This window comes from Oncorhynchus keta, chromosome 12 (assembly GCF_023373465.1).
Source record: "Oncorhynchus keta strain PuntledgeMale-10-30-2019 chromosome 12, Oket_V2, whole genome shotgun sequence".
In the NCBI taxonomy this organism is placed as follows: Eukaryota; Metazoa; Chordata; class Actinopteri; order Salmoniformes; family Salmonidae; genus Oncorhynchus; species Oncorhynchus keta.
Window position 1 is genome coordinate 11,206,911 of NC_068432.1, and position 22,760 is coordinate 11,229,670.

General features: G+C 43.0%; 1 protein-coding gene and 1 long non-coding RNA gene across 3 annotated transcripts; one reads left to right on the forward strand and one right to left on the reverse strand.

Moving 5' to 3' along the window:
- Window positions 1-1,833: 1,833 nt before the first annotated feature.
- LOC118390974 (uncharacterized) lies at window positions 1,834-11,372 on the reverse strand. The gene is made up of 3 exons (XR_004827043.2): window positions 10,579-11,372; window positions 7,370-7,486; window positions 1,834-2,129 (listed from the first exon to the last, which is right to left on the reverse strand). It is a non-coding gene; the product is annotated as an uncharacterized LOC118390974 (long non-coding RNA).
- A 1,242-nt stretch (window positions 11,373-12,614) lies between these two features.
- LOC118390975 (serine/arginine-rich splicing factor 7-like) lies at window positions 12,615-22,528 on the forward strand. Of its 2 annotated transcripts, none has more exons than XR_008060730.1 (8): window positions 12,615-12,776; window positions 16,867-17,101; window positions 17,277-17,462; window positions 17,619-17,693; window positions 17,995-18,033; window positions 18,213-18,308; window positions 18,425-18,844; window positions 21,337-21,441. XR_008060730.1 is itself a non-coding variant. In XM_035781853.2 (8 exons), exons 2-8 carry the CDS (start codon window positions 16,881-16,883, stop codon window positions 22,095-22,097), a joined length of 774 nt encoding a protein of 257 aa, XP_035637746.1. In that variant the 5' UTR covers window positions 12,615-12,776; window positions 16,867-16,880; the 3' UTR covers window positions 22,098-22,528. The 2 variants fall into 2 exon arrangements, 1 of the variants encoding a protein (XP_035637746.1); XM_035781853.2 differs by lacking the exon at window positions 18,425-18,844 and adding an exon at window positions 22,046-22,528.
- Window positions 22,529-22,760: the final 232 nt, after the last annotated feature.

Genomic DNA, 22,760 nt, shown 5'->3' on the forward strand with positions numbered 1-22,760 from the left:
AGGGAAAAACACATTGAGACCTAGGTCTCATTTGCAAATGTGCCCTAGGAACAATACAGAAAAAACATTTATACACAATTAAAACAAAATAAAAATCCCTAGCTTTTCTCCTACCCAGAGACAACAACACCCAAATTAAACGTTACTTGGAGATTATTCCACATGACTGGGGCCTGGTAAAAAAGGCAGATTTGGCCAACTCTGTGGATACACGTGGAGTATCCACCATTAAGGATAGGGTCTATTTTTCTCAATTTCCGCCTGACTCATGTGCCCAAAGTAAACTGCCTGTTGCTCAGGCCCTGAAGCCAGGATATGCATATAATTGGTAACATTGGAAAGAAAACACTCTGAAGTTTGTAGACTATAACACAATAGATGTGGTAGGAGAAAATCCAAAGAGAAACCAACCGGAAATATATATTTTTTGAGTATAGGTAAAAAATTAAATCTTAGCTCCCAGTATGCTATTCCTATGGCTTCCACTGGATGTCAGTGGTCTTTGTTCAAGGTTTCAGCCTTGTTTATTCCCAAACAAGGAAGAATAAGAGTTTTGATACAGGGACACAGACTTAGAAATCAGTGTATGCGCACGCAATGAATAGGACACGCACCTGCTAATATCGTTTTCCTATTGAACATACATACTTTCTGTATGAAATATTATAGTTTAATTACATTTTAGGGTATCTGAGGATTAACTAGAAAGGTATTTTGACTTGTTTTAACAAAGTTTAGTTGTAGCTTTTTGGATTCCTTTCTCTGCACGTTGAATGAGTGGATTACTCAAATCAATGGTGCCAACTAAACAGACTTTTGGGATATAAAGAAGGATTTTATCTAACAAAACGACACTACATGTTGTAGCTGGGACGGTTTGGATGAAAAATCAGAGGAAGATTTTCAAAAAGTAAGTGAATATTTAATCGCTATTTGTGAATTTATGAAACCTGTGCTGGTTGAGAAATATTTTGATGTGGGGCGCCGTCCTCAAACAATCTTATGGCATGCTTTTGCTGTAAAGCCTACTGTAAATAGGACAGTGCAGTTAGATTAACAATAATTTAATATTTTAACCGATATAAGACACTTGTATGTACATAAATGTTTAATATCCATAATTTTTATGATTATTTATTTGAATTGCACGCCCTCCAGCTTCACCAGGAGTTGTCCCACTAGCAGGACGCCTAGCCAACCCTGAGATCTAGTGTTGTAATCTGAGTTTATATATTTAAAAAATGATGTTAGGCCTCCCGAGTGGCGCAGCGGTCTATGGCACTGCATCACAGTGCTAGCTGTGTTCCTACAGATCCTGGTTCGATCCCGGTCTGTATCGCAGCCGGCCACAACCAGGAGACCCATGAGGCGATGCACAATTGGCACAGCGTCGTCCAGGTTAGGAGGGGGGTCCGGCCGGGATGTCCTTGTCCCATCACGCTCTAGTGACACCTGTGGCAGGCTGGGGGCATGCTGTCGCCAGGTGTTTCCAACGACACATTAGTGCGGCAGCTTCCAGGTTAATCATGCGTTGTGTCAAGAAGCAGTGCGTCTTGGTGGGGTTGTGTTTCAGAGGACACACGGCTCTCGACCTTTGCAGCGATGGGACAAGACTGTAACTACCAATTGGGGAGAAAAATGGGGGGATAAAAAAATACAAATAAAAAAATGATGTTCATTAAATTGGTAGTTTATTGAGTAAGGCTTTATTAACAAAAACAGAATAATGAAGTGACCTACTTGTTTTTATCGAGATCGAACCAACTTTATGATAAAGAATGCAGTTATCAGGACTCCTGCTAAGACCCAGATGCAGACACAAGAGGCAGATAGTATGAGTCTCAGAGTTTATTATAGTACCAGGGGCAGGCAAAAAGTAAGTCAAGGCCGTTAAAAAAAGGATCAGGTGTGACAGTACCCCCTCTCACTAGGGACGCCACCTGGCGGCGGAACTCAGCGATGAGGGCTGGGTCCAGGAAGTTCCTAGCGGGGACCCAGCACCTCTCCTCTCGGCCATAACCCTCCCAATCAACCAGGTACTGGAATCCCCTACCTCGAGGTCGAACATTCAGGAGGCGCCTCACGGTATATGCCAGATGGCCGTCAATGAGACCGGGGAGAGGGGTGGCCTGGAAACAGGAGATAAAGAGCTGTGAGACAAGGGTTTAATTCTAGATATATGAAAAGTGGGATGTATACAGAGGGTGGTGGGCAACAGAAGATAAACAGCAGAGGGGCTAAGGATTTTAGAGATGGGGAAAGGGTCAATGAAATGGGGGGAAAGTTTACGAGACTCCACCCGTGGGGGGAGGTTCCGAGTGGACAGCCATACCTTCTGCCCGAGTCGATAGATGGGGAGCAGGGGTCTGGTAGCAGTCCGCCTGTCGCCGATACCTGGAAGTGGTCTTGAGAAGAGCAGACCAGGCTCTCTTCCAGGTATGGCGACAAAGGCAGACAAACATCTGGACTGAGGGTATGCTGACCTTAGGGAAGGGTATGCTGCTCAGGGAAGAGCGGGGCTGATATCCCATGGAACACTCGAAAGGCGAGAGACCCGTGGCCGAGCCTGGAAGGGTGTTGCGGGCGTATCCCACCCACACAAGTTGCTGGCTCCAGGTAGTGGGGTTGCTGGAGACGAAGCAATGAAGAGCTGTCTCCAGGTCCTGATTGGCTTGCTCGCCGATACTGGCCGTTAGACTGTGGGTGAAAACCGGAGGACAGGCTGGCCACCGACCCAATGAGGGTGCAGAACTCCTTCCAGAACGGGAACTGAGGACCGCGATCAGAGACCATGTCCAACGGAAGTCCATGAATCCGGAAGATGTGCTACACCATGAGCTGGGCCATCTCCTTGGCTAAGGGGAATTGGGAAGGGGAATGGGCGGCTTTGGACAATCTCTCCACCACCGTAAGGATTGTTGTGTTCTAGTGATCAGTCCACACATTGAATGGATGTTCTGCCCCCTCTAACTAGTTCCTCCACTCCTCCAATGTTATCTTGCCCGCGAGCAGTTCTCAATTTCCCATATCGTAGTTCCTCTCAGCAGGGTTTAGGCAATGGGAAAGTGCAGGGATGCAACTTCTGGTCCTGGGCAGAACGCTGGGATAGTACGGCTCCCACTCCAACATCCGAGGCATCGACCTCCAACACAAACTGATGGGACGTGTCCAGATGGACTAAAATGGAAGCTGTGGTGAACTGATGCTTGAAGTCAGAGAATGCCCGGTCAGCTGCTGAAGACCACGTGAATGGAACATTGGTAGAGGTGACTGCTGAGAGGGGGGAAGCCAGGGTGCTGTAACCCCGGATTAAGTGGTGGTAGAAAGTTGCAAACCCCAGAAAACTTTGCAGCACCCTGGCTTCACCCCTCTCAGCACTCACCTCTCCCAAGGATCCGTTCAAGTGGTCTTCAGCAGGAAGGAGATGGTGGAGCGAGGGAATACACATTTTTCTGCTTTGACAAAAAGCTGGTTCTCCAGGAGACGCTGAAGGACCTGTCGGACGTGGGGGACATGTTCTTGAGCTGACCGGGAAAAAACAAGGATGCTATCAAAGTAGACAAACAACAACCGGTTCAAGATATCACAGAGCACATCGTTGACCAGGTCCTGGAACACTGCAGGAGCATTGGTCATTTCAAATGGCATTACAAGGTACTCATTGTGCCCGCTAGCCGTGTTAAAAGCTGTCTTCCATTCGTCTCCTTCCCGTATCTGAACCAGATTGTAGGCATTGCGAAGGTCCAACTTCGTTGCCCCCTGGAGAGGCTCGAAAGCAGAGGAGATGAGTGGTAGTGGGAAACAGTTTTTAACCGTGTTGTCATTTAGGCCCTGGTAGACGATACACTGGCGCAGGGTTTTGTCTTTCTTCTCCACAAAGAAAAACCCTGCGCCGGTGGGTTTAGGCAGATGGACGAATACCCCCTGCAGCAAGAGAATCTTCAATGTACCTCTCCATGGTCTTCGTCTCCGGACCCGACGGGGAATAAAGCCGCCCCGACAATGCGCGTGGCAGAACTGGCTCCAAACCATGATCGAACCAGTAGCCCAGTTAATCAGAGGATTGTGTCTCTGGAGCCATAAAAACCCAAAAACCACAGGTGCATGAGGGGATTCAATGGGCAGGAACTGCATAGACTCACTGTGATTATCTGACACTCTCAGGTTAATGGGAAACATAGTGTCGGTGACTGTGCCAATAGAGCACCCATCCAGCGCTCCATGGGAATGGAGATGCATATATTAGCAACTGGGACTGAGTAGCAGGCAGTTTACTCTGGGCACCTTATTCATCCAAGATACTCAATACTGCTCCCAGCCACAAGAAGCAGCATTGGTCTATCTGTACAAAACTGTAACTTTCATCTGTACCCAGATGACTCTGTTGTATACGCTACTGCCCCTATGGCAGCTCAGGCTCTGAATCTTCAATCTGTTGTTAATACCTTGTAGTAAGCCTTGGTTGATCTGAAGTTGGTACCTAATGCTGGTAAAACCAAGAACATGTTATTTTCCAAATCATGTAATAATGTAATGTGATTTGTGCATAAGTACGTTAGATGGTGCCCGCATTGATCTTGTTCCCGCCTATAAATATCTGGGCATCTGGATTGTATGACCCCGCATGTTTTCAAGCGGCTTATCAGCGTGATTGGGGTGCAATGTCTTTAAGTGACGCCTTAATTTATTTGGCTTCATGCTGTCTGCTGCCAACACTTTTAAGGGTTTTTTATCTGTTTGTTATCTGTTCCCCGGGATCACACGCCCCCCCCCCCCTCCCTGGGAATGTGATGGGAAGAAATTAAAGCTGAAATAAATCATTCTGACATTACACATTCTTAAAATAAAGTGGTGATCATGACGGACCTAAGACAGGGAATTTTTACTAGGATTAAATGTCAGGAATTGTGAAAAACTGAGTTTAAATGTATTTGGCTAAGGTGTATGTAAACTTCTGTCTTCAACTGTAAATAGTGAAAAGATCTGGACCAAGAATTTAACCCTGTGGGACACCTTTTGTAATATCTAGAAATCCTAATTTAAGTGCACACTGTGTTCTGTCTTTTACATCATTTTCAAACAAGCTTCATGCAGCCCGATCTAAGCCAATCGTAGAGAGTTTCTGAGTAAGTAAGGTGTGATCCACACATAGGACAGGTACATTAAGAGGGCAGCACAGTGTTCATTTGTATCTAAACAATTTATGACATCCTTTAAAACCATAGAGGTAGCAGAGATGGTGCTATAACCTGGTCTGAACCCTGACTGTTTTACATTCAGAAAAGATGTAGCAGTTAAAAGGGATCTAAGCTGAATATTAATCAATGATTCCAAGATTTTTGCTAGGCATTAGAGTTTGGAAATGGGACGATAATTATTTAGATCACTCTGATCACCACCTTTATGTAAAGGAAGCTCTGGGGATAGTATAATTGTCAAGTAAAAAATATGTGTTAATGCTTCCGCAATCAATGGAGCAGAAAGCTGTATAAAGAAGGGCTCAAGCATTTTAGCCCGAGTACATTTTTTTTTACATCAATCATAAGTAGTTGTTCCAATACATCAGAGAGTAGAAGGATTCATTGGGGGTTGTTTGGTCCTCCTTCAAGACGACCAGCGGCTGGGAGAGGGAGGAGACATTTTCTGACTGACCTGGTTGTATAAAACTTGATTTTCTTTGAGGGACATAAAATGTTGATTAAAAGCATGACCTATCAATTTTTTCCAATAATGATGTCAGAATACAGTATAACTTGTTTGTGTAGGGAAGGAGAGGAATTTCCACGCTTTAGTGCCTTAACTAGTGCCTTAATGCCTTAACAGAGTCAGAGATAGAATTTGGGAAGTAGCTTGATTTAGCCATTTCTTCTAAGGACGTGCATTTATTTCTCAGTTGCCTGAAAAGCTACGAGTCCACAACAGCATCAGTTAGTCTAGCTTTGGCCCAGGCATGATTTCTTGTTCTAAAAATATCGGAAAGTTCTGTAGAAAACCAGGGATTTGATATGTTTTTTTAGTCTATAGCGATTAAAAGGAGCATGTTTATCTGCCCGTGATATAAAAATAGATGAGAAATGCTTAAGAGCTAATTCAGGGTCAGGTATACACTTGGAGGAAAGTTCCCGAAAGTACAATTCATGCGTAAACGCTTGGAGAGAAAAGTAAGAAAAAATGCATCCTAATAATATGGGGATCAGAATTATGCTGTCTCTAAATCTAATAATCTGGATCTATCTAGATTTCTCACATGTAACCTAGTGGGTTTTGTGATTAGCTGGGTTAGATTAAGATCAAGATAAGTTTAAAGTCACCTAAGACCACCAGTTCAGAAGATAGAACATGTTTTAAATGCTAAACTATGAAACTAGTCGCATCAACTAAAGCAGCAGGAGGCCTGTACACTCCAGCAACAAATACATGCACGTTTTGGCTCATGGTCACATCTAAAACCAGGATTTCACATTTCTGTTAAGCTTCCAATGATGAGCTCAGGTCGGATCCCCCCGCTGCCGTATCTCCTATCAGCAGCAGGAGCCGCAGAAATCGGATGTTGAGGCGGCAGCCACACGGCACCCTGAACAAGAGAGCCCATAGTGTAGCCCGTAGTGGAGGCGGTCGTCACTGTAGAAGCTACAGCATCTGCGTACCCGGTGTCTGTACGCCCTGAGGAAGACAGCGGGGAGAGTGGCTCAAAACGATTTGAGAGTTTGTCATGACGCTGCGAGAAACAAGACGGAATGCTGGTGTGTGGGTCTCTTCCTCCTCCTAGATCCAATCACACTCCATGTACGCCCGCCAGGAGTAGAGCTGATAGCATCCGAGTTTTGACTAGGTTTAGAAGGCCGTGAGGTGGGGAAATGCTCAAGATCCATAAAAGTTCCATTACAGTTGTCTTTTTGAAAAGAGGCATCAACAAATGCGGTTAAATGTGAGGCGTCCTTATTCAAAATTAGACGCTCATCCAGATGTTTAATTTCCTCAAGTAAATGAATGATCATCCTCTTGGCAGCATTTATTTTGTGACTTTGGACACAGGTGAAGTTTTCAGATAGGTCCTTCACTGGGATAACTGTGAGCATGTCACATAAAATGCATTTAATGGCCTTATGGTCAGCGATAGTCAAAGGAGTTTCCACTGCTTTATGTTGAAGCAGGAAAACACCCTTTACTCAATTCAGCTATTTTGCGTGCTAGCCAAATAGGCTTCTAAAAGGCTACTAAAGGGATCCAGGGACAAATCTAGTGGTCCCTGCACTGTGGCTATCTGCATCACTGGATCCAAAATAACTAATGAAAACTGGATATAAAATACTAAATATAACATAAAATGAAATAATGAAATAATAATCAGATAATTAATGGTATTCACCATTTGTCAGAGAACCACAGCATGGACAGGTGGCAAACAGCATGGACCTGCATCCCATGTTCTTTGCACATCAGTGCAAAATAACCATGTCTGTCCCTGTTTCATTGCATTTTCAACCTGCAGAAAAGAGAATAGATTGTAACTTATCTCCCAAAAGCATGGGAGGACAATAACTCCCAAAATAGACTGCAATGATGATGTATATTTCATACATAGCGTTAAAAAAATATTGAGATGATCAAATGCCAACAACAACACATACAGTTTACTGCTATTTTATAGATGGTGCAGGTATTGTGCTAATTCCATAACAAGTCCAACAAATAATAATTGAAACCATAACACAACTAACACTTCAGGCGCATATCTAAAAATCCTACGACTGTCTTGTCTATTGTCGAGTGTGATGACCTTCCATAATATTGCTGCTGCATGGCTACATGATCTTCCTAGGATCAACACCCTGTAATTTGTACTTCCTATAACTCAGTAACAACGACCCAAGGATGATGGTACTGATTCCTAACACTGTCTAGGCTCAACATATTATTTTAAATAGATATAATAATAATAATATATGCCATTTAGCAGACGCTTTTATCCAAAGCGACTTACAGTCATGTGTGCATACATTCTACGTATGGGTGGTCCCGGGAATCGAACCCACTACCCTGGCGTTACAAGCGCCATGCTCTACCAACTGTGCTACAGAAGGACCACTTCATTAACACACATCCCACCATGCTACTGTGCAGGTACTGATAAGCCTCGGAGCCTTTCAGGCGGTTCATGACTTGCCCATCGCTAGCGATGGATTCAATGAAATAACATAAAAATACTACCGTAGGTAATTCGGGGCCACTTTTTCACATTATACTCCAATCATTCGATGGTATAGGGGCGAGGGAGAGTAATGTCGCCTCGTTTTAAGGTTGTTTTAGTATGCTCCCAACCATCTGCTGATCGTGTAATGTTAAAGTTGCTAGCCGCCGGTTGTTTACACTTTGCCGGCAGTTGGTCCCATAATGCGAGCAAAGAATCACGGGATTTAGGAATATTGTGGATATGCTGTTTTACCGTTTGTGTTATTTGTGCTTGTCTCGTTCATGTAATGGAATCTGTGTGCTCATGGATAGTGCATATGGTGCTCTTCGATGTCCCAGGTTTATGACAATGATTAACAAATAATTTAATCTTTACTTATAGTCAGATATATGTTGTGTTATGTATAAAAGGCATGCACAGTGCCTTCGGAAAGTATTCAGACACCTTGATTTTTTCCACATTTTGTTACGTTACAGCCTTGTTCTAAAATGGAAGTGCTTGCAAATGTATATATTTTTTTTACACAGAAATACCTTATTTACATAAGTATTCAGACCATTTGCTATTAGACTCGCAATTGAGCTCAGGTGCATCTTGTTTTCCATTGATCATCCTTGAGATGTTGCTCCAACTTGATTGGAGTCCACCTGTGGTAAATTCAATTGATTAGACATGATTTGGAAAGGCACACACCTGTCTATATAAGGTCTCACAGTTGGCAGTGCATGCCAGAGCAAAAACAAAGTCATGAGGTCGGAATTTTCCTTAGAGCGCCGAGACAGGATTGTGTCGAGGCACAGATCTGTGAAAAAGCACCAAAAAATGTCTGCAGCGTTGAATGTTCCCAAGAGCACAGTGGCCTCCATAATTCTTAAATGTAAGACATTTGGAACCACCAAGACTCTTTCTAGAACTGGCAGCTCGGCCAAACTGAGCAATTGGGGGAGAAGGGCCTTGGTCAGGGAGGTGACCAAGAACCCAATGGTCACTCTGACAGAGCTCTAGAGTTCCTTTGTGGAGATGGGAGAACCTTCCAGAAGGACAACCATCTCTGCAGCACTCCACCAATCAGGCCTTAATGGTAGAGTGGCCAGACAGAAGCAACTCTTCAGTAAAAGTTACATGACAGCCCGCTTGGAGTTTGCCAAAAGGCACCCAAAGACTCTCAGACCATGATTAACAAGATTCTCTGGTCTGATGAAACCAAGATTGAACTCTTTGGCCAGAATGCCAAGTGTCACATATGGAGGAAACCTGACATCATCCCTACAGTGAGCATGGTGGTGTCAGCATCATGCTGTGAGGATGTTTTTCAGCAGCAGGGACTGGGAGACTATTCGGGATCAAGGCAAAGATCAACGGAGCAGAGTACAGAGAAATCCTTGATGAAAACCTTCTCCAGAACACTCAGGATCTCGGACTGGGGAGAACATTCACCTTCCAACAGGACAACCGGGGGGACTATTTAATCAATGTTAGAATAAGGCTGTAACGTAACAAAATGTGTAAAAATCAAGGGGTCTGAATACCATCCAAAGGCATTGTATGTATGAATTTTTTACTATTTAGATGTAATTAAAACAATGCAATTGTTGGAGCTCATGTGTTTGATGTGATTGATAGGTGACTAGGTGCATTCTTGTCAAATAATCTTTATGATTATGGATACATTCTGCAATAAATTATTGGATTTATTGGAATCTGCAACAGAAGATGTGAAAAGGTTTTCAGTTAAATACTTGATTACACCATGAACTGAAATAGAATTCACCTTGTTCATATAGGTGGCAGACATTAAATATTAGTCCTCCACTGGCTAAAGGAGAAGAGTATCTGGCAAAATAAGGGTATGTTGCCAATATCACTATGTCAGATTTTCCTAACTCCAGTCCTCGAGTACCCCCAACAGTACACATTCAAATTCAACTTGTTAACTAATCATCAATCCATTGATGAATTGAATCAGATGTCCTTCTCCAGTGCTACAACAAAAAGGTGTGCTGTTAGGGGTACTGGAGAACTGGAGTTGGGGAAACGCTGAACTAGGTAGCTGGCTTATTTGCAGAAAACTAGCCTATTCAAACAGTAGCACATTGTACATATCTGACTGCTACTAGGATAGTATTCACAAGACCAAACTCCTAAACAAGCCAACAAATATTAGTTACAAAAAATGTAATATGGAACAGTAATGAAAATGTTCAATATATCGTTTTAGATCAAGATAGCTAGTAGTTAGCTAGTTGACAGCCAAGGTGTTGCCTAGATGAAGTGCAAGAGCTTGCATGGATTTGTATTCTTGCATGATATTTACAGTAATTTGATGATAATTTACATTTTTTAATCCAGGTGTAAATAAAGCTGAATTGATTGATAAATGTCACCTTGACCGAGAGATTTTCAGTTCTCAAAATGTCATGCCATGGAAAGCCTACATGACGGAGGGTTTCGGTTCCGTCAGTTGTCCCGATGAGCCCTTCCCAGCTAGCTAGATTATGCTTGTGGCTAAAAACTCCAGCAAGAATTTGAAACTTGTCTGCCGAAGTTGAAAATTGTAGTGTAGAAGCATTCCGTTCTTATTGCAGTAAAAATAAAAATTGGTGAAAATCGCTACAATGTAGGTGCTTTAGCTGTCACCCTGACCGTCAAGCGGGAGTGAAGGACACATGCCCCATGTTGTGTTGCTGGCTTGCAGCGCAAACTCACACCATTGCGCAATAAACTGTATCACAGTGACATCCAGATGGTTACTACCAATGTTACAAGTTATTTCCATACTACTCAAAATAAAATGAAGTGGGGTGGAAGACATTTGCCACGTTAACTACCACCAGCGACATGTGATACAGCTGCGTTGGGAAGCAACTGCTGCAAGTACCTCGATACAACACCGTTGCACATTCATTACATCAACTAATTGCTTGTCATGGTGACATCCAGATGGTGACCAATACTACAAGTTTTTTCTCCCTCACCCATCGAAATAGACTTCACTTTCTTTTACAAGTTTTAACTAGCGTCATATTCTTTTGTTGCCAGCATAACTGATTGACTGAACCAAATCCATTCCTCTCCACTTGACTCTCAGCTGCATGACATACGTCATCAATTTGGGCACCAGTGTCTGTATAGCCTCTCCCGTCGCATTATGGCATCTGTGAGAGCATGGGCAGCGCCATGGATGCCATATCCATTTTGAAGTAGTTCATTTTCTTCTACTACTTCTTTGAACATGTATAAAGTCAAGGTTTATGATTTACTGCCATCTGCAGTTATGGAATGTTTGTGCATGAGTATAATTCATTGGCTGATCCCTCCTGATGACCTGGATGGTATTATGTTTTCCATTAGATGCTGTAAAGAAGTCAGTGGAACGACCAAAATAATGGTAATACCATGGAAACGCGTGGGGAAAGATCCAGAATATCCTCATTGCCAGCTAAATTTGCCTACATTTAGGCTATAGTTTTTATGTGTATTTCACAATATGTTATGGTAAAAATCTGAGTATATTGCTTGTATGTACGTTCATGTCATCATCACAAATGAACTGCATTACTGATGAACTGGTTACGACAGGGCATGGGCGCCAACCCAGGGTCTCTGGTGGTACAGGCCCTACCCAACCATGTTGATGTGTACACGCAACTGAGGTGTTGTTTGAAACTTCTAGTGAGTCGGGTGAAGTTAATAGTACAAAAAGTGACAATGACTGGGTCACAGTGGCAAAGAAAGGGGGAAACAAGAGAAGTAAAGCTGTGGTGGAAAATAGGAAACCATTCGTTCTTTGTCGGAGTGAGGGTTTTGGATCAATGCTACTTAGGAAATCCGTTTAATATCTAGAGGAAAATCTGGAATGTGTGGAGGCTAGAAGGTGAGAGTCACAAGAATTGGTCTTATTTAGATTTTTGTGTGTGTCTGCAGAGCAGAAGAAGCATGTTTTAAGACTATTTAACTAGGCAAGTCAGTTTAGAACTCATTCTTATTCACAATGACAGCCTACTGTCAAACCTGGACAACCCTGGGGCATATTGTGACCCACCCTATGGGACTCCCAACCACGGCCGGTTGTGATACAGCCTGGATTCGAACCAAGGTGTCTGTAGTGACGCCTCAAGAACTGTGATCTCGTGCCTTAAACCACTGAGACACTCGGGAGGCCCCTGGGCCTGTGTAGGATGTATTTTGGAGTGGACTGTGATTGAATAAGTGGGATGGGTTTTGTTAGTTGACCTGTTTAATTTTGTATGATGTCGTTTTCCCCCTTTCCATAATGTTTAAAAAAAGCTTGTCTTATTCAATTCCCCGTTCAGTTGGTGGCGGTAATGCACCATTAACATTGGATGCTAACCGCCGTTTGAACCCCATCGACGAAGAAGATTACGTGTGCACGCACCCGGCATCGAAGCTTGTAGGAACCAATGGTTTGTTACTATTCAGGAAATCCCTCCTCCATGAAACCGAAAGAGACTCGCTCTCTTGTTGGCGGTACTTCCTTCCCTGGGTTATATGTTAAACGTGCTGTTGCCTTGTGCGAGCAGCTAGCTAGGTCAATACGGGAAAGGGGGGGAGCGTGGAAAAGGTGAGTGCCCGGCTTGTTACTATGCTAAGGAAACGAAGACAGCATAACATTAAACACAAATTATGAACTATTTTTTTTACTCAAATTTGCAGCTGACTGAGGCCAACTTAGAAACGGTGTTCATTCACTAGCTGAACGGGGGAGGCGGGTAGCTAACGTTAGCATAGTTAGCTGCATCAAGTGAGTATGGCAGCCATTGTAAATCGATCCAAGCTGCGTTTTCGGAGAACTGTCTGAAATCACATTTTGGCTATAATCAAATGCTTAGGGTACGTTTTCAAACCAGTTTGTGTTTATCGTGATATTTCTCCCATTTGTAACGTTATAGCCTTATTTGGTGAATAAAACCGCGTGAAACCATGCAATAGTGTGCGGCCTAGCTTCTACGCGCAAAGTGCTGTATTTTTTACTGCACTGTTGCTAGCTAACTAGTTGTGTGCATTGGTCTCATCTTAGGTAACGGCTACTATAGCTAGTTAACTACTGCCACTTGTAACGTTAGCAAACAACGGTAATGTTAACTACGTTATTTGGGTAAGAGTACATTAGTCTTGAGACCGGCATGGTATTCTTTACGCGTTTGTTATCTAACGTTAACTAAGGGTATTTTTACACTTGTTCTCTCTCAGACAGTTCTTGTCAACTCGGTGCCGTTATTTGTTTGTGCATAGTGAACACTCCAAAGAAACTCTGACCTTTCAAAAGAGCCCCCGAACCGAACTAAAACCATCTCGATAGGTGGTCTGGGTTAGGTTCGCTTGAATTCCTCTGCCCGGTTGCCTTTTTTAGAGCATTGTGAACACGAAGCATCTCAGGTTTGCTTGTCATTATTCCTGCACCACACACTAGGCTATTGCAATACCGTGTACCCTACCATAAATCCTCACATTGATGCCACAAAAGAGAGAAGAGGTGGGGGTTTGCAGAAGAAACGGTCTTTGGATATTGATTGGGATTGTCAAGGATGCACAGAAATTCCACTGTGGCGTTTTTAGTTCAGATTATTTGTGTACAATAGGTCTTCTATATGTTAAGAGAGCTTCAGGAACGGTTTATTCGATTGTGGGGTTTGAATAATGTGAGAATCACAACATGGGGTACAAAATAATTTCTAGCTCTTAAAGGTGTAGTAGCCTATGTTGGGTGTAAATTGAATTAGTGTTATTTCATCTGCAGTTATTCTGTTACTATTAAAATGTACATAAAGATTATAGGTATCTTCTGATTAATTATTGTCTCATCTTTGAACTAAATGCGATTTATTTGCTTACCAAATGTACGTGGGTATGTTTAGCTGTCTGATACCACTTTCTGATGGAATGGCTTGGCCTGCACTTTGTAAAGACCCAGAGTGTATTGAGTGAATGTTAAAAAATATCTAGATTCCTTTCAAAACATAGCAAGGTGAATGTAATCAGAACTCTGACAAAACAGGAGAACTGGCAAAAGTGTTGTCGTCATTCAAAGGCCATCCAACCGGCCTCATAACCGCAGACCATGTTTATGGTGTCGTGTGGGCAAATGGTTTGCTGATGTCAACGATGTGAACAGGGTGCCTCATGGTGGAGGTGAGGTTATGGTATGCACAAGGACAACAAACACAATTGAGTTTTCTTGATGGCAATTTGAATGCATAGATACTGTGACCCATTGTCATGTCGTGCAATTCATCTGCCGCCATCACCTGTTTCAGCATGATAATGCAAGGATCTGTACACAATTCCTGGAAGCTGAAAATATCCCAGTTATTCCATAGCCTGCATACTCACCCATTGAGAATATTTTGGTTGCTCTGGATCAACGTGTAAGAATGCACATTCTAGTTCCTGATGATATCCAGCAAGCTTTATTTTTTAAATTTTACCTTTATTTAACTAGGCAAGTCAGTTAAGAACACAATCTTATTTTCAATGACGGCCTAGGAACAGTGGGTTAACTGCCTGTTCAGGGGCAGAACAACAGCTTTGTACCTTATCAGTTCGGGGGTTTGAACTTGCAACCTTCCGGTTACTAGTCCAACGCTCTAACCACTAGGCTACCCTGCCGCCCTTTGCAGAACCATTGAAGAGAAGTTGGACGACATTCAACAGGCCGCAATCAAAAGCCTGATCAACTTTATGCAAAGATGACGCGCTACATGTGGCAAATGGTGGTCACACCAGATGGCTACTTTTCTGCTCCACACCCCAACTTATTTTTTTGCCCCACTGGACCTTAAAAAAATATTTAGTCAGACACCAATTGTGCAAGTATTCCCACTTAAAAGGATGGGAGGCCTGTAATTTTCATCATAGGTACACTTCAACTATGACAGACAGCCTTTGTTGGCAATGACAGAGGTCAAACGTTTTCTGTAAGTCTTCACAAGGTTTTCACACACAGTTGCTGGTATTTTGGCCCATTCCTCCATGCAGATCTCCTCTAGAGCAGTGATGTTTTGGGGCTGTTGCTGGGCAACACAGATTTTCAACTCCCTCCAAAGATTTTCTATGGGGTTGAGACTCCTGGAGACTGGCTGGGCCACTCCAGGACCTTGAAATGCTTCTTACGAAGCCACTCCTTCGGTGCCCGGGCGGTGTGTTTGGGATCATTGTCATACTGAAAGACCCAGCCACGTTTCATCTTCAATGCCCTTGCTGATGGAAGGAGGTTTTAACTCAAAATCTCACGATACATGGCCCCATTCATTCTTTCCTTTACACGGATCAGTCGTCCTGGTCCCTTTGCAGAAAACAGCCCCAAAGCATGATGTTTCCACCCCCATGCTTCACAGTAGGTATGGTGTTCTTTGGATGCAACTCTGCATTCTTTGTCCTCCAAACATGACGAGTTGAGTTTTTACCAAAAAGTTCTATTTTGGTTTCATCTTACCATATGACATTCTCACAATCTTCTTCTGGGTCATCCAAATGCTCTCTATCAAACTACCGACGGACATGTACTGGCTTAAGCAGGGGGACACGTCTGGCACTGCAGGATTTGAGTCCCTGGCGGCGTAGTGTGTCACTGATGGTAGGCTTTGTTACTTTGGTCCCAGCAGGTCATTCACTAGGTCCCCCCGTGTGGTTCTGGGATTTTTGCTCACCGTTCTTGTGATCATTTTGACCCCACGGGGTGAGCTCTTGCGCGGAGCCCCAGATCGAGGGAGATTATCAGTGGTTTTTTATGTCTTCCATTTCCTAATAATTGCTCCCACAGTTAATTTCTTCAAACCAAGCTGCTTACCTATAGCAGATTCAGTCTTCCCAGCCTGGTGCAGGTCTACAATTTTGTTTCTGGTGTCCTTTCACAGCTCTTTGGTCTTGGCCATAGTAGAGTTTGGAGTGTGACTGTTTGAGGTTGTGGACAGTTGTCTTTTATACTGATAACAAGTTCAAACAGGTGCCATTAATACAGGTTACAGGTCTGTGAGAGCCAGAAATCTTGCTTGTTTGTAGGTGACCAAATACTTATTTTCCACCATAATTTGCAAATAAATTCATTAAAAATCCTACAATGTGATTTTCTGGATTTTTTTTCTTCTCATTTTGTCTGTCATAGTTGAAGTGTACCTATGATGAAAAGGCCTCATCTCTTTAAGTGGGAGAACTTGCACAATTGGTGGCTGACGAAATACTTTTTTGCCCCACTGTACCTTAACAAAAATAATTTGGGGTGTGGAGCAGAAAACTAGTCATATGTGACCAACATGCATATCTGTATTCCCAGTCATGTGACATCCATAGATTAGTGCCACATTTCAGTTGGCACTTATTTTCGTTCAGTATAGGACAATGCCGCAATACATTTAAATGGAGTTGTTGGTTACCATAGCCAATTTTCCTTTAAACACAACATGTACGGACGGTCCTTGGACTAGGAGTAATGTTAGGCTCTTTTAGTCATTTATTGGGCTAGCTAACCTTTAGCCAGCCTCACTTGTAGCATGTGCTCAAACTATTTAATTGTTCCTGTAAAATAATGAGCAGCTGGATAAATTGCAAATATTTTAATGAAATTATGTTGGTCATTATTTCCTACCCAGTGCAACAGGCCATGCTGAAGGTCTGTATGGTGTTACAAGGTCTCAATGTCACTCCTTCATATCTAGTTTCAGATTTTAAGATGTCCCACTCATCATCACGTGGCTCCTCGCGCAACACTGACTGCAAGGTCTATGTGGGTGACTTAGGCAACGGGGCTGCTAAGGGGGAGTTGGAGCGGGTGTTCAGCTACTATGGACCTCTGCGCAGCGTCTGGGTGGCCAGGAACCCTCCTGGCTTTGCCTTCGTCGAGTACGAAGATCCCAGAGATGCTGAGGATGCGACGAAGGGCATGGATGGCAAGTGAGTACATGTGAGATTGCATACAGTAGCCCGTTATTCTGTAGATTCATAGTGCTTAATCTATAACACTGTCTTCAATATTACATTTTTTGCAGACCTTACCACTTTCACAGGACCTGACACTTGCTAGCAGGCTATATATGCCATCTATTCTTAATCCACTGTCCTTTTTCAGGGTGCTCTGTGGTTCTCGCATAAGAGTGGAGTTGTCAACTGGCATGTCTCGCAAGTCACGCTACGGCCGTCCCAGTCGTCGGCACTTCGACCCCAACGACCGCTGCTACCAATGTGGCGAGAGTGGCCATTATGCATATGACTGCTCTCGCTTCAGCAAGAGGGGAGGAGGCCGTCGCCGCAGCAGGTACAGTGTAGAGGCTGCCTACTCCAGAATGTTTCTTTCACCGTTAATTGGAATGTCACTTTCGTTGAATGACATTCAACAACATGGTGGCTCCAAGATGTAATTTGTGTAGCAACTATACATATACTGTATGCTGATCAATGATCCTCCTCACAGGTCCCGCTCACGATCTCGCTCAAGGTCCAGGGGAAGGCGTTACCGCTCACGCAGCCGAAGCAACGACCGTGACCGGTGAGTGATTCTGTTTCACAAAAGGACCCCTGCAAGTTGACTTGAAGAGACTTGGGAGTCTCCTATGAAATGTTTTTATTTGATTATTTATTTTAGCTGACCTTGGACCTGTGTCTGATATTATATATTATAAGGCTGTTTTTACACAGGCAGCCCAATTCTGATATTTTTGTCAATTGGTCTTCTCTTTTGCTGGTAATTTGGCAAAATATTAGAATTGGGCTGCCAGTGTAAATGCAGCCTAAGAGTTATTTTAATTGCTATTATCAGCTTCATGAGTTCCCTTATCTCCCTCTAACAGGCGTAATAGATCCCCATCATACTCAAAGCGCAGAAGCAGGTAAGATTTAATCTACTGCTGAAATCGGTGAATATACTATATTTTTTGACTGTTTGTTATATATATATTTTTAGACTTGTGTAATTTGTAGCTAACATCCCAACCCTTAGTTTACATATAGCGGCTAGATTCTGTTTTGAATAGATGACATGACAGAGGGTTTTGTGTTTGCCCGGTAGATCTGGGTCCCCCGCACGTTCCAGGTCCAGACGTCCAGTGTGCAGATCCAGGACCCCAGTCCGTCGGTCCAGGACTCCAGTGCGCAGATCAGTAAGGTAAATGATAGTCAGTCATGAAGTTGTCTTTAAACATGGTAGGCCTGTCGTCTAGTTCTTACTGCGACAGATGATGCTACTGAAAGTAATGATTGATCGAAAGTGCATGATTGCAGGGCCTCCTGAATGGCGCAGCGGTCTAAGGCTGTGCCCTGGGGCGTCACTACAGATCCGGGTTCGATCTCGGGCTGTATTGCAACTGGCTGTGACCGGGAGACCCATGAGGTGGCGCACAATTGGCCCAGAATCGTCCGGGTTAGGGGAGGGTTTGGCCGGCCAGGATGTCCTTGTCACATCTCACTCTAGCGACTCCTGTAGTGGGCCAGGTGTGTGCACGTTGACAAGGTCGCCAGTTCTACAGTGTTTTCTCCGACACATTGGTGCAGCTGGCTTCCAGATTAAGCAAACTGTGTGTCAAGAAGCAGTGTGGCTTGGCAGGGTTGTGTTTCGGATGACACATGGCTCTCGACCTTCGCCTCTCCGGAGTCCGTACAGGAGTTGCAGCGATGGGACAAGACTGTAACTACGAAAAAGGGGTAAAAAAGTACAAAGTAAAGAAAATGCGTGCTTTTCATTTTACTGACGACAAACTGCGTTTTCAAAAAGCCAGTGTTGCACTTGAAATTAAAAAACCGTGTCGCAACTGCCCCACTCTAAACAGGGCTTTGCCACAACCTGATGGGGGTGATAAACTAATAGTTTTCAATGTAAGGCAGTGAAGTGTGCAGGGCGAGGACAAGTTGGGGAAAGCTAAACTTTATGCAAGTACTACGCAATGGCTGCTGATAGCTAGCACTACCAAGCCTGCTTGTTAGCACTCACAAGGGTGACACTTGCTTGGCTATTCAAATTATCGTGTACTGTGAATTTCCTGTAAGGTGGTTTTAGTCGATGTTGTAAACCAACCAATATGGCACTCAAGAATGGACTACTGTATCATGGCAGATCTCCCTTGTTGTGAAATCTATTCCTTGGGAGAATAATACAGCACTTTTGCACAGGTTAAAGTAAACTCGATCTATATTCTGACTAGAAATGAGACTCTTCTTAAATGGCAGTAACCAGGTTTCCATCAAACTATTTGAGTCAAGTACCTGTCAAACTGAAGACAGACCTGGTGGAAACGTTAAGTTGTTTAAAAATGTTGATGAAACAAAATATGCTAGAGAAGGGTGGATAGTTTTTTTTTTTTTTGTAGGTGATTAGATTCTGCGACTGTTGATAGCATCGCGTGACCGGTTATTCTATGCGGTGTAATCCTCCCACGACGACTTTAAAAAGCATGCACAGTTTATTAGGCTACAGATTAAATACATTTAACTTCAGTGTGATAAAAGTGCACTGTGATGAGCTTGATGCTCCTTTGCAATAGATGGGGGATCATTGGTGCTTGGCTGCCAATTGACAAATGTAGATTCTTGCTCTTATCTGTAATCTCATCATGTAGCCTACCCTCTGCACTGTATCTGCAAGTTGTTGGCTAGAGCGCATGCCAATACCAGAATGGGTACATTTGCTGTTTAAAACAGACGTTGTGCCAAAACCAAGTTAAAAATAGGATGGAAATGCGTAGCATTTGCTTTTTATTCGGGAAATGAAAGTTATGCTTTTTGTGTGCACTTCATTACGCACAGTCTTTTATTCGCAAGACGTTGGTTTGATGTTGTAACACCACTGCTAGTAAAATGTCAATATAAAAAATAGCAAATCTGCCACATTTATGGAAACCTAGCTAGTGCTTGAAGTGGAATGAGTGCTAGTACAAAAAAAAGAACCAAACCAGCCACGGCTGAACGATTAATCAAATTTGACTCGAAATTGCGATATTGATATGCAATATCCATATTGCAAGAGGCTGCAATATTTTAAGTACCACGTAAGTGAAAAACTCATCAGGAGGTGAAGCAAGCAAGCAAGCTGGGTGGAAAGGACCGGCAGAGTAGTGACTATGCTAGCAGGATATTATCTCCAATCTTTACAGATGGCAATCGTTTCCATAAATTGATGAATAGGTCTAGCTTAGCATGTATGGTAAGGCCTCGACTATCTTCCTATTCAAATGAGCTCAAAAAAAATTAATGGTAACATTCGTATTGTTTTGTGTGGCTTCAGCGTAAGCGATAAAGTGAAAATAGAGACCAGTTCTAGTTGAGATGCGCATCAAAGCTGTCAGCCTGATAGGCATCATTATAATTCAAAACCATGCATTCTAAAATCGCACGCTCATGTTTGAGTTTAGGCTGTCTAACATTATTTTAATATTTTTTTTTACTTTGAATTTTTTTAGCTAGAGTTGTGAGTTGTCTCCTCTTTTGGCCACTTCCCAATCCCACACACCACTCCCCGCCCCCTGTCACTCCAGCAGACAGTTCCTCATGCTCGAGATTCACTCAGCATGCATTGACCAAAACGCATGCAGTCAACAGATTATCCCAAACAAAATCGATGCAGCTTTCCACTTTTTTTAATATAAATTAAAGTGTTCTATTATACTATTTGTTTGTATAACTAGTGTTTTGCAGAGAGCAAGTGATGTGGTCATAGCAAGCTCCAAATGTGCCTAAAAACAATGGCCCCTAATGCTAATTGCAAGTGAACAGATGGCTAGCAAAATTTATTGAGGGCGAATCTTGCTAGGAAACTTTTGCTCTAATACAGGCTGGCTGGGACCAGTGGTGGAGTATATCAGCATTGTTCTTAATCTGAGGAAATATTCTCAAATCTGTCTGCATGTACATTTACCTAATTAAGGTCCCATGGGAAACAGTGACCAACACTTTGATTCCTACTGTCACAACCATTTCATCACTTAATTTGTTATCATGCCAAACTAAACTGCTTTCCAACCTTTAAAATTGGAATGATCATTCTATTTCTGTGATTCCAACAGTACCTGTTTTGATCTATAATTGCAAGTAAAATCGCAATATTTGGTCCATGCCATATTGTGCAGACCTACAACCATTATTGAATTGAGAATTTAGGGGCCCCTTGTTGGCCACTGACGCTAATGCTGTTTCTTCTGCAGTCGCTCCCGTTCTCGCTCCCATTCCCGGTCAGTGTCCCGCCCCAGGGCGCGGAGCGTCTCCAGATCTCGCTCCAGGTCCCGCTCGGCCACCACCAAGAAGAGGAGGTATTAAACTTGAGAATCTCCTCATACCCCTACACCAGGGTTTCCCAATCCCAGTCTTCGGGACCCCAAGGTGTGCATGTTTTAGTTTTTTGCTCAATCACAACACAGGTGATTTTTTTAAATCATCATAGCTTTGATCATTTGAATCAGCTGTGTAGTGTTAGGGCAAAAAAAACAATGTGCACCCCTTGGGGTCCCAAGGACTGAATTTGGGAAATGCTGCCCTACATATGTTTTCTTTCATGTGGCACGGAAGTAAGACTTTTATTCATGCATTTGGTACTGGAGACACTTAAATTCAACTAAAAATGGGTTGCCTGTCTGTATACTAGTTTTCCCACATTTGCACCACAGATGTCTTTCTCCAGGTCGCATCCCAGATTACTAGCTATTTTAGTTATGATGATTACCAGATGCTTGTACAACTATCAGGTTCTACCTTTTTTTTGTTTTTTTTGTCCCCAGTATCTAAACACAATGATTATTTGAATTAGGAGTAGTGCCTGGTGCAGTCAGCTAATGAAATAGCTACGCCAATGTTCATGCTTTGTTTTAAAGGTCGTGCTCCACTGAAAATGCTAATTGTTTTCCTGCCTTGTTATAGCCGATCCAGGTCTCCCAGCCAGAGGAAAAGCCCCATACCTGATGCTGACTGACCATGGGGGTGAAACTGCTCCATGCCCTGCTGTTCCCCTATCCCCATTTGCCTCAGGGCTTGAAGCCATTTAACCCCTTTGTATTTTGATTTCTTTCTCCTGTCATTTAGTTTATTTATCTCTTGGTGTTCATCCTCTGGCTTTGGAATTATTATTTCATCTGTATGTACAACAAATTCCTGAACTGTACATTTCAATGGCTCTTTTTACAGTGGTGATGTTTTTAGCTTTCTGTGCATTTTGAATTTGTTAGCCTTTGGCCAGTGTTAATGGCAATTTTCTTTCCTTTTCTGACATATTTGGCAATATATCAGCTCCAGTCGAGTGCATTGAAGTGTACTCATAGCTGTACTAAAAGCAGAATGATTTAGGGTTTTATTTCATTTAATGTAAATGGCGGTATCTTTTTAATAAAATGAATCTTTACACTAGTAATCTGATTCATGATTGTCTGTGGATTTAGTCTAAGTCGATTGCTCACCCGTGTCCATTTTAATTAACATAATAATAAATTCCCCATTTTTTTTTAAAAATCAGCCTGTTTAAGCTAGAGGTGGTTTTTGTATGGGCTGTGTCTCAAGCCATTGCATCAGCCTTCCACATGTGTGGTGGAAAATGGGAGCTACAGGGCTGATTATCAGACCAGGAGACATACCGAAAATC

Coding starts and splice junctions, on each gene's coding strand:
- LOC118390975 (XM_035781853.2), top strand. CDS start 16,881: ATGTCCCACTCATCATCACGTGGCTCCTCGCGCAACACTGACTGCAAG. Junction 17,102..17,276: donor ACGAAGGGCATGGATGGCAA/GTGAGTACATGT, acceptor GTCCTTTTTCAG/GGTGCTCTGTGGTTCTCGCA. Junction 18,309..21,336: donor CCAGTGCGCAGATCAGTAAG/GTAAATGATAGT, acceptor TTTCTTCTGCAG/TCGCTCCCGTTCTCGCTCCC.